This window comes from Argentina silus (genome assembly GCF_951799395.1).
Source record: "Argentina silus genome assembly, chromosome: 2".
NCBI lineage: Eukaryota > Metazoa > Chordata > Actinopteri > Argentiniformes > Argentinidae > Argentina > Argentina silus.
Window position 1 is genome coordinate 14,870,683 of NC_139656.1, and position 12,500 is coordinate 14,883,182.

The window sequence follows — 12,500 nt, forward strand, 5'->3', positions numbered from 1 at the left end:
CTGTCTGTTTGGTGTGTGATGGTAATCAGGCATGTGGATCGATAGCACTGAGCCGGACTTTGATCCCTCAGCCCTTCTGCTGGAACTAAGGCCAGGTCTCCATCTCTAACCCCCCTCTCAGACTAAAGCACATTGTTCCCTTTGGTCTGCCATGGCCCCCCGAGATGAACACACTGCAATGGGAGGCCATTCAACTACAGAGGAACTGGATACCAACAAAGGGTTACTTGTCCTGGTCATGGCTGTGACCTATCTCATCCCCCCCCCCTCACCCCCCACCCACAAGCCCCTAGACCTCCCATTTAGGCAACAGGTAAAAGATCAACATCTCCAGCCAAAGGGACAGACATTCTCTATTCTATCTGAGAGGCGTTTGAGCACAGACCTGACATATGTCCAATAAGTGTAGGTTAGGCCACTGATCTCTACCAACAACAACTGTCTGGAGGGGAGGAATGTGCCATTGAGAAACTTCACTATATCTGTAGCTCAGCACAGGGCATGGTAAGGTGCAGGGAAACCAGACACTTGGGTGAGGTCGGGCCGTCTGGGGGAATAACCAATAGATGACTTCTTGTTCCACTAATTCCTTACACAGTAAAACAAGCTCTCTTGGAAAAGGGCCATTCCAATATGTCTATATTAAGTCTGTTGCTGTTAAAAAGCAGGGCAGCCCACTCCCTCCCCCCATGACTTCCCCGCGCTCCACACTGGCACAGGAACTCTGGACGCTACACTGCTGCTGTGTGTGCCACACTCAAAACCATTCATATAGGCTACTGTCACTATATTAAATGGAATATATAGAGAGTGATAAAACATTTAATATCTGAATGTTTTGGCTAAGGATAGATAAATAAATGTTGAAAGTAAGAACTGGAATATTTCTACAAAGAAAAAGGCTGATATGTTATTTGCAGTTTGGATGTGAAATTATCAAATAATGAGATAATGCTAGAATATAAGTATGGACGTAATTGAATAAAAAACAAGTATGTCGCTGACTGTTGCTGATGTGCAGAACATTGATTAAAGCAGTAAAACGTTAAGAGCAAAAGCTGAAAAATTAAGCTACTCCCCTGAGAATAGACATGAAATATGATCAATGTAGATTCAAGAGAAATTGTGTACTTAAGGCAATTTTTTGTAGAGCCTCAAAAACCTTAAATGTAATTTACGTTTGTAAATATTTCGAGTAATTAGATTTGTATTGAATATAAAATATCAAAGATAGGCCTTGGGGTCTGCTCTGTGTAAGCTTTTTTGTTCTACATTAGTGCACAAGAGGGCCTGCTTTCATGATACTCTCTCTCTCTCTCTCTCTCTTTCTTTCTCCTATCACACATACACACACTAACCCTCTCCCGTTCAGCTTCATTCTAACATTATTACTACCTCTTCAGTGATATATTTTCACAGAACATCAAATCTGCATAAAAAAATTTGTTGGGTGCACAAGCAAAAGGAAGAAAAAATTGTGCATATTCTGGCATGGTCTGGTCATAAAATTAAGAAGGTTTGCAGTAAACTGGCCAAATCCATGGGGACTCCCTCAAACAGCATGGGTAATGACGGGAAAGAAGAGAACAGACATAAACAAACCCACAAGTGAGTCTGGGGCCGGCATCATTATCCTGGCATATACGTCCCAGCTCTATGGAAATGGGAATAAGCAAATGCCCCGGACCCTCATTGCAGGGGGGCCAGTGGGATTCTAAAAGACGTTTGACATGGGGCTAGTCAGATAGATATAACCATGCATGAAAAGGATAGGGGGTGGGGGGAGGGAGGGGTATCAGGATCAGGAAATGAACATGAGAAGCATATGAGGAAATATAAAATACTACAGACATGTGCGCATGAAATCTCTAATCCCAAAACATACTGTGCTGAGACTCCAATCTCTTAGGGTTGGAAAGGACATGCTCTCCATATTGCATTTACTTTCATGTGTAAACCAGAGTAAATATTATGGTTATCATACACAGTATTTTTCGTTATATTTTCAAAGTCATTTGGTTTATTTAAAACTAGCAGATATGATTTCTATAAAATACAAGTATTCTCTTGTCTGGGAAGGTACAGTAAATAACTACTCTCTTCTTCAAAAGAGCATGACCATTGTGGAGACTGACTGGGAGTCTAAGGGGAGTTAATATGAGAATGCAGTGTGTTTGATGGTGGGGCAAAGGACTGGCGTTGGACCACCCCTCTAATCTAATAATGGTATTGTCCAGCGGGCGGCTGGAAGGAGGTGCAGGGTCGGACTTCCCCTTCTTCCTGTCTTCGGCAGGGCTGATAGACTGAGCCTCTGTCTTCACAATTGCCTCCCAGCTGCCAGGCTTGGGACAACAACAGAGCCCACTCTGTTGTCCGGGCAGAAAGCAGGATTGTTATGAGGGGCTTTATTACAGGCACATGAGTGTGTCGAGACTTTAAAACACGCTCCAATGTCATGTGCACACCCAATGACGGGCAAGAATAATTATGAAAAAAAAAAAGAAACAAAAAGTAAAAAAAAAAAAACCCACAACACAATTCTGTGTCTATGAAAAACGGCACAAGGACAAGACGGCCCATTCATTGTGTTCCATGGGGAATGCTTGGACTTCTCCTCCGCCCCCCGAAAACAAAAAGGGCCTTTTTTTACCCGACACGACCGTGGGGCTGAATGCTTTGCTTTGCCACCCCGGCCCTAAGAAAACACGGGCCCCCTTTCTCCCTGCCTGCCGGCTGGGCTGGCCTCCCTCGCTCACACTAGATCCTATTAATGCAGCCCTTCTCCCTGTGAGGGTGCCCACTGTGGAGGCCGAGGGCCACGCAAAGCCAACGCAAAGACAAAACAGTTTGCTCAACATTAGCAGGGAAAACACAGGGCCAAGCGGAGAGGGAGAGGAAACTAAGTCAACATCACACTGGAGGATGTGTTCTCTCCATCCCACTGATATTTTCCTTTGGAGCGCCGGGTACAATGAGTGCTAAGTATACGCCGGCTGCCTTCATCCAGGAAAGGATTGTGGCGAGCAATAGAGTTAAAACAGGTGCTTTATAATGGTATTCAGAGGGCACAGAGAGCCTCTTTATGTTTCATAGCTATGGTTGGGTCTCGCTTTGGTGTCAGTAACGTGCCCTGGAGTACTTGTGTAAAGTTATCCAGTTTAACAAGCACTATTGTACTGACAGGGACCTTGTGTGTACGTTCCCTAATACCTGATGAGATGCACCGCAGCTCCACTTAATCTGCTGTCTCGTGTTGATTGCTGTTAGCACTAGCTAGCGTGAGCCGTGGTGGCGGAGGCTGCAGGTTGGTGGCATAAATTACCAGGTCCCAGCACTTGTTTAGAATCCCCCAGGTGACTCATTTAAGGCATACACTCAGGTGTGACTTCTTCACACATTACAACTGTTCATGTGACAGCCCTTCTCGAGATGGAACCCTCTTCATTATCGCTGCTTAAACTGCCAAGGTGTCTGAACACAGAGATGCGCTCCTGCCCCGCTGCTAATTACACAAAGGGAAGGAGATGTTGTGTAATTAACATTAATAATGGATCCGTGTTTGTCTACATTCTTACCTCACCGACAAAGACTTAGCATTCTTAGCATATGTTCCAATTCCAAACAACTGTGCCTTTGTGTGTGCGCGAGGCAGTCTGTTTGTTGGATTTCACCATATGAACCAATCACTGTGTCAAAGTGGGGATGTGTATCTGTACACATCTTACACTCACCAGTTTCAACAGCCTATTTTTCAGAATTAACACGTTCCAGTGGCCAGAGTAAAGGGGAAACAGTGTTTAATGCAATAACAAGGCCGTTGGATATCCCTCCTCTCTGTGTCTCCTAACCTAAACCCAACGCGTGTGTGCAAGGCAAACGGACGCTGTAGGAAGTCTGAGGACTATTACTCTCAAGACATAAGCCGGCAAAAACCTACAGACCAAATCTGCTTTGATCGCATTCACTGTTTATATTCCTAATGTATGAATTTGTTTAAACAGGCCAGCGACATCCCAGGTCTAGCCATTCATCCACTTAGCTTAATTTCCAAACCCACATCAGCCATTGCTGAGGTTGTATCTATTACTCCCTTTTTGTGCATCATTAAGTTTTAACAGGGGCCCGATAGCTTTATTGTTCAAATTGCACACGACTTAATTTAACGTCAGCATTTCTTCTGCTTCCTGACAAGAAGTCACATTTCATAACTAATTAAATTGATCCCTCCCCTCCCCCATCCAACAAGGGCCACAGACTAAATGGAATTATTTGTATCCAAGTGTCAATATATTAAATCACAGGGGCTAATGAGTCGGGTCACCGCTTTCTTTTATCTTTAGTCTCGCATGTGCACATCTTCATCAGCTAACAGTCTCCTTGGTGGATGAGCATGTTGGCCTGGAGGCTCTCCCTGGGCTCCAGCCAAGCCCATTTGATGAGGCTGTTAACGGGCCCTAGCCGAGCGTAATCCCCCTACTACCAGGCTAACACAGTTATACTTCAAAACAAGACAGAAGCTAACACGTTATTGCTCCCTGCTCTACTATTCTCTCATTATCATGTCACATAGTCATGCTAATGAGGGAACTTACACATTCTCTCTAACAATTTCTATTTTAGTGCATTTTTCTGCCAATGCATTAATAAGAGTCTCTCACTTAGAAGATAATTTGCGTCTTGGAAGAAAACAACAGAGACTTCTGAGGAGACTCCTATTAGGCACCATTATCTTTGTTCAATTACCAACCACCCACCCTTGTGTTTATCTAAAGCTCATGTTAAATTATTCCCCATTATGTGCTAGTTGTGTGCTTTTGTCCCGCTAAAACGTTAACCAAATAAAACGTTGGATTCAATTACTGTTCATTGAATTTCAAGGGTCAACTGTATTGTAGGTACAGTAAAACAGTAAGTCAGGGCAATTACAGTGTTGGCTGGTCCCACCCGATCTGTAGATATGGCATGACTAGCAAAAAAGGAACCTTATTATACAAGACTGTAAATAATGTAAACAGAGCAGGAGTAGGAGTGACATTTAGAGACGGAGCAGGACTGAACACTTGAACTCTGATGTCAATAACCCACTAAAAACAATCCAAATGTTGAACCTTCACCAATTCCCTATAAGTTGAACTACTTCAAGCTATACTAACACTTATTCTAACATATTCAAATGTAGAGTCATATCTGAGGCTCAGTGAGATTGGTGGAGAGAAGTTATATGTACGTACGTAGCGTCTCACCTGCCTACTGTCCACAGTGGCAGCAGACAGTACACAGAAGCACCTCAGTGAGAGACAGAGGCCTTTCTTTGGGCCGAAATGGAAAGCAAGAGGGATTGTTGGTTTCATTCAAAAACAAATGTGAGTGGCACAAAGAGCTCTGTGTTTAATTAGGAGGGCCCCATTGCCTGGGCAGACAGGGCCCGCATTTATAGGACCTCCCCTGTGAATTCTATCACCGATTTGCAACACTCGGGCATGGGAGAGCATCCTGAAGCCCCCATCCCACACCCTCCAAACCAAAACAGGCTGCTATTCTTCTTATCAATTTATATTAAATAATTTAATCAAATAAGACAGGTGGATTTATAGAAGCAGCTAATGTGCATGTCTTTTATTGTCTTGTGTAGCTCTAAATTGAAAGCAGAGACACAGTGAAATTGCAGCCAAAATTATTATAACAGTGTAAATTAAATGTTAAGCACCCTAACATGAGAGACATATCTATACTATAGTAAAGAAGCCTTTTACATATGGGTATCATACTAAAAAGACAAATAAGAACCCGAAGTGAGAGGGGAGGCTGCTACTGATGAACCCTTTATCCTGCCCTAGCATGCTTCCTCCTCCTCTTATGCTGCCCCTGAGAGCAGGACCATTCCTTCAGCCTCTCCACACCTCCTTAGGCTGGACATCACTCTGTTAACAACACTCACCTATCACGATGACACACACGCACGCACGCACACACACACGCACGCGCACACACACACATAAACACACACTCCCTGAGTTCTATTCCTGTGTACAGGAGTGTGCCTGGCAGAGCTGTGGAGGTGGTTAGCTAGCCATTGTGTAATTAAATTGTATCTTTAATCTGGGAACTGTCTGCAGCTATTATCATTTAACCCTTGGAAGTCCCCCGCTGTTCCTCCACACCATTTAAAACCACATGTGAGGAAACCTTTTCCACTTTGAAGTGTGCTGACAACAAGGCACAGACCTTCTCTCTTTTAACTAAGGCAATGGCACTTTGTTAAAGCCACACAAGAGTACCAACACACACACACACACACACACACACACACACACACACACACACACACACACACACACACACACACACACAACCATCCACCCACACACACACCCACCCACACACACACACACACACACACGCAGCGGAAGACAGTTATGTGGAGGTTCCTCACAGGAGCAAGAGGAGGAAGAGAAGCAGAGAAAACAGCTTGGAGCTAGATAAGTAGAAGCAGACCTGCCCAATGGCCAGAGCATTTAAGACTGAGGATTAAAACTAAAACGGTGAAAAGAGTCTGGGCTACAATGGCCTCCATAGAACCACTCCTATCAGTAGGATCTTTAGATCACTGGCATTGCTAAACATACAGGGCAACAATGTGAGCTCAGAGTTACAATTCTAGCTTGACCTAATAAAGAATGTCTTGTTACTGCCGCAGTGACTGTAAGGACACATTTGGATTGACCTGATGGAATGTTTCTGATTGAAAGCATCTCCCTGTTTCATCTGGGGAGCTCCTTTCTTTAACCTGCGTGTGAAGATAAAGTTCAGCCTGACCTTTCAGACAATATTTATTCTCTTGATGTGTGTGTGTGTGTGTGTGTGTGTGTGTGTGTGTGTGTGCGTGTGCGTGTGCGTGTGCGTGTGCGTGTATGTGTATGTGTGTGTGTGTGTGTGTGTCACCTCGTCTCACACCGTACCAGCCCCATCCTTCAGGAATGCATGGACTGGTGCCATCCCCATGTGCGGGATGCACGTCGGCTCGGAAGCCTCGTGAGAGTGCAGGAATTTCCACCTGGCATGGATCTGTGTGAGAGCCGGCAGGGGGATAGGCAGGGGGGAGGCAGGGCGTGAGGGCTGGGGTGCAGGGGGATAGGGTGTGGGCATGGACAGCTTACTGTTACTGTAGCTAAAGACCTGCACTCCATCACAACACCACAGCCCCCCTCCAAACCCTCTCTGACCTCACTTCATCACACCTTCCCAGACACAGTATGTGGTCTCATGTGGGCAGGGGGCAGACCTCATAGACTACCACAAATATACTGCTCCTACCTGGGCTACTGGGCTACTGCTATATATTAGTCTCTCAACAGACAAAGCCATATATATATATAATTCACATCTGGTTCATGGAATTCCTCTAATCCATGGTGATTATTTCTTTCTCAAATATCCACTACAATATCCACTCAAATATATTTCAGAAACATGCGTTTGGCCTACCATTTTATTAACTCATTCCATGCTGCTAACATATGCTGTCCTGCTACTTATTCCCATATAATTACAAAAGCCATATCTAAGAATCATCATCAACCTAAATGCAAAAATAAACCTGATTGGTTGGCATTAGGAGGCAACAGAGAGAGAGTGGGGGTGATTGTCAAGGAGACAGACATAACTGGTCCAATCGAGCGCCGGTCGATGTGTTTGATTGATGCAGAGGCTAAACAAACAGACAGAACACAGCTCTGTTCACTATCTCTGTCTGCCTTTCTCCTCAACTCACTGGCTTTACATGGTCTTATTCAGACTGCTTTATGACGTCTGTTACATAACACAGTCTCTCTCACAAATCAGATTTACCTCAACATTCAGCTTTTAATTGTCACAAGCCTCTCTTTCAATCCTTAATAAGTTCATACTTGAATCACAAAACAGTAATCTCTCCACTTGGACAGGAATTAGTAGTGGTATGAAATTCAACAACAAGATCTGGAATACAAACGAGAGGAGAGGAAAGAAACACATAGCCTTGAGCTTTCACTTCGGATAAGCCCCCAACGCTGTAATCAAAACATCTGCTATCTTAAAACAAGTGACATTGTAATCCCGCAAGGACAAAGACTCAATCCCTCTCTCCCTCTCCTAAGTAGGAAATGTGAAAGGATGAAAAGGCCATTCAAAAAAGGGAGACTCAATTAAATTGGACGCTGCCTTGTTCCAAACCCTCCTTTGGCTATTTCTGCACAGCCCTCCCTCTCTCCTTCTCTCCCTCCCTCCCTCTCTCCCTCAAAGAAAACCCCAGAAAGTGTATTGCGTGCCAGGGAGGGTGTCGAGTTATGGCCCTGGTGGTTTTATTTGGACTCCGCCGGTCCACTTTACAGCGCCCACTGATGTGATCAGTTACATCATCAATATGGGACCTCATCAGAACGATTCTTCCCCCTCGAGCCAAACCAGAAGCTCTTTGATGACCAGGAGGATCTCTCTAGTAAAGTCCTTCAATGTTCGCCATGCTGACAACAGGGTAACTCAATCCCCCAGTGCTGTTTTACCATTCCTGCTAAAAGTCTGCAATATGCAGGCTGGAAGGCTTGTTTAGAGTACTAATTAACTCCATTTTTAAGAGAGGCCCTCTAGTGAAAACAGAGTGGCGACGAGGTGCCTCCTCACTAGGCCTCTCCCCTTTGCCTTATCTAGCCCCTCATCCTTTTGGTCAGCCATCTTTACGAGCTGCCAACGAGCCAGCACTACGGATGGAGGACGGAGGAGTAGAACTGGGTCACTAGGAGAGGGGGGAGAACGTATTAAAGGCCTGGTAGTACGGTAAGGTAAACAAAATGTTGAAGATGATCAAAGTGATTTGAAGTTGAGAGTAATCTATGCTCTGGTAGACTGGTCCTTGTGAGGCTCTGGTGAATGTACTGTAGTAAACAGGCGGGTACTGAGAGGAGCAGATGGTGTAAATGTGGGCCTCTTTTGTTTAATTGTAGATGTGGTGTTTTCATCAGGCCAGATCAGAGGAAGGACAGGGTCCAGGGAGGGCTGCCTTGGCTGGAGATGGATGGACTTCACAGTACATCTACAGTCTACGTTTCTGTGTTTGAAGTAGATCCATCCATGTTCACTACATTCCCAGGCGAAGTAAAAGAAGAGACACACCTTAAAACTCTCCAATCCCCTTCCCAAAACCTGCTCATCAAGAGGAATTTCCAGGTACCACATGTGCCTTGAAACTACAAAATGAAAGTGTGTGGACCTCTCAAAGTGTTAGGATATGTACTGTAAGTGTGTGTGTGAATGTGTGATCAGTGGGCCCACAACTAAAGGGTCCTCAATGCAATATAAAGGATGCTTGGTCATTGGGCATAGGGGTACTCCATTCTAGAGTGTGTACTAAAGAGGGTGCTGTGTTCTGTTCTAGAGAGTGGGGTGCTCTTTAGTGGAGTGTGTATGATGGTGGAGTAATTTCTACCCCACACTACTGTCCAGCAGCAGCAGCAGCAGAGGGTCCAGCTCAGTCGACTCTCCAACAGAAAGCACACACTGACAGTGGGGCCTTTCTCTTGGGAAGTGCACTTGAAAGGGTGGATTTTTTATGGTCCGGCACTAAATCCTGCTGTTGTGCTTAATGCCGTGTAAATCCATGGGGTTTGCTTTTGCCTCAAAAACATCACAGGGACTGTAGGGAGAGTCCTGGAGGGAGGGGGTGATTGGGGGATGGGGGTTGTTCTGTGACAAAAAAGAATGAAGAAAAAAAATATATATGTGATGGTGAATTGTGTGGTTTTATGTGTTGTGATTATGATTGTCAGGGAGTGGGTGTAACCTGCACAGAGAGAGGGAAATATGATGAAGATGGAGAGGAGAGGTAACGATAGTACCTCTCTCCATTGGGTGGTAGTGTGGGGGAGAGAGAAAGAGGGAGAGAGTGAGAGATAGTGGGAGTAGGAGTTAAGGTAGGTAGGAAACAGAGGAGTGGAAGAAGGCGGCTCCTGGCACCAACCAAATCCTACAGTATGCCCTTGGCTTCCCACTGATGGCTAGGGGAATGACCTTGGACATAGCCACTGACCAGACCTGCCCAGTAGAAGCCTGTCTGTGTCCAAAACACTGTCTGGGTGGTCCTCACCTCACCTCACCACACCGTGCTGTACTGTACCACCACACGCACGCACAGCCACCCACACCCACACCTACACCCAAACACCCACCCACCCACCCACATCCACACCACACCACACAGACACACATACACACACACACACACACACACACACACACACACACACACACACACACACACACACACACACACACACACACACCGGCACTCTCCCCTCCACTCCATCTCCTGCTGTTTTCTTTCTTTCTTTGCAAATAAACCATGCTTATTTATGGTGCCCTTGTTAGATTTTTCTTCTTTTGTGTCATGTGAATACTTGCCCTCCCTTCTACTTCTCCTACATTTACATGTATATTTTTTTCATTTACCATATTTACTTAGGGGAGAAAAGAACACAATCCACTTTGAAGTGAGAATGCACTGACATGACCATGAAACATTTCACATTTGTTAAAGTAGATTCACAGCCATTTGTCAAGGATATCATTTGTAACTTACTCAATTCCCACAAAAACAGTCTCTTTCTGGACACGACTAGGTGAATATAGCATCTCCTGCTCACTAACGATAAGCTGTGCCACGTCTCTCAGCTGGGACTGATTTCAGAGACATTTACCAGTGTCTTTCAAGTCCCACACCTCCATGCACTTCTCAACCAACATGCTTCATTAGCTGTTGTTACTTCTTTCCCCCAACCCCCACCCCACCCCCCCTCCTCCATCTTTGTTAATTACGATGTGCTAATTATTCTCCTCCATCGTTACCCCTCCCTATTACCATTAGCCAATTATCACGTAATGTGAATGATGACTATAACAGAGAGTGACAGGAGAATAAAGAGAGAGATATACCATGAACAATAAAGTAAGAAAGTAAAAGAGAAGCCTGTCTTACATCATATCAGTATTGTACAGTACATGTGTTTGCTAAATATACCTGATAGAGAGCCATGGACATGAGCCATTTCTCACATCTGACCCAATGTGGTGTTTGGCTGGGTGGTGGCAAGTCAGTGAGAGAGCAAGAAGGGGGTGGGTGAGGGACAGAGGGTGAGACGGTGAAAGGGTGAGAGGTTGAGGGTGAGACCGTAAACGAGCCACTGACCTGAATCTGTTGCTGAAGGAGATTGATTTTGTGCTGCTGCTGCAAAAGCTGCTGCTGTTGTCTGGCAATCTGAGAAGAACACCACAGAAGAAAATATGCAGTAAGAAACAGATTCACTCTGAATAAACACTAATAATACCCACTAGCCAGGCCGCGGACTGACGCAAGTCACTGACGCTAATGACAACGTGACAGTGTAACTGGAACTGCAGGACAGTATTTGCAAACAGATGCCATGTTCCTCAGAGCTCCATCACAACACATAAAAACCAGCCTTCAGAAGTGACAAGAGTGTCCCACAGTCCTTACAGCACAGTACATAGCACAGTATACCATAGCAGCGGGAGAGTTGCAGTGCTTGAGTTGCTTGATTTCCTACGTGCTTGGTTCGGAGGGCTGTGATAGGCAGAGTAGGATGAGGAAAAGCAGTCAGAGAGATTGACATGTTTACCATGGAGATAACTGTCGTGGGGGGGGGGGGGGGGGGGCGAGCTGGCGCCCTATCCCTTGTCACTGAGTGGCATGGCTCTATGGTGCGGCGAGCAGCCCCCATCTATCTATCCCAGCAGCCCCTCTCTAACTACACACATGCTTCATTGAGCATGACAACCTAGTTTTAAGTGTCATTTAATTTTCATTTTCAAATATAATTACAAAGTGTTCACTGTAAGATATCACTCGTCTGCAAATGTGTCAGGATGAATTTGTGCTGGCTTCTTCACGAGTGTCAACAGTTAATTACTGTGTCGTGTCTGGATGGATAAATGACATTCTAACTCCGGGCAGGCTCCACTACACCCGGCTTCAATACACCCCTTCTCTTCTCCATCTGTGCATAGGGCTGCTCTCTCTAATATGATGGCAAAACATTTGAATATCCTTAATCCCTATTCCTAATTTATCAATATCAACAGAGCATCAGATCTACACATCATACAGCATATAATACAATACCATACAGTTCACATCCTTCATCATCATTTTGTGGTTTCACATAGGTAAATACATTATCATATTATTCACACATTATCAATAGTTTCTCTATTTTACCTTTAAACTTATTTATTCAGCACAAGCGGGGCAGGGCCGTGTGGTGGTGAGGACACTCTGTCTGAACCCCAGGCTGATAATTGACTCATTGCCATTAGGAAGGCTGGTGATGATAAAAGCGTTGCCAGTGTGGACTAATCTCCTCCTTATCCTCCCTCAGACATTAACACACTTCATGGCCTGGGCTAATTTGCTGATTTGTACAATATGCCTCATTGGCCTGATTTGTGCAGCA

At 45.0% G+C, this 12,500-nt stretch overlaps 1 protein-coding gene across 6 annotated transcripts in view; it reads right to left on the minus strand.

Moving 5' to 3' along the window:
* sox6 (SRY-box transcription factor 6) overlaps positions 1 to 12,500 on the minus strand; it is a 154,114-nt gene that overhangs the window by 52,371 nt on the left and 89,243 nt on the right. For all 6 annotated transcript variants that reach the window (XM_083697319.1, XM_083697318.1, XM_083697321.1 and 3 more), the window contains one exon: positions 11,216 to 11,284. In XM_083697319.1, the coding sequence (XP_083553445.1) occupies positions 11,216 to 11,284 (69 nt within the window). The remainder of the gene's footprint in view (positions 1 to 11,215; positions 11,285 to 12,500) is intronic.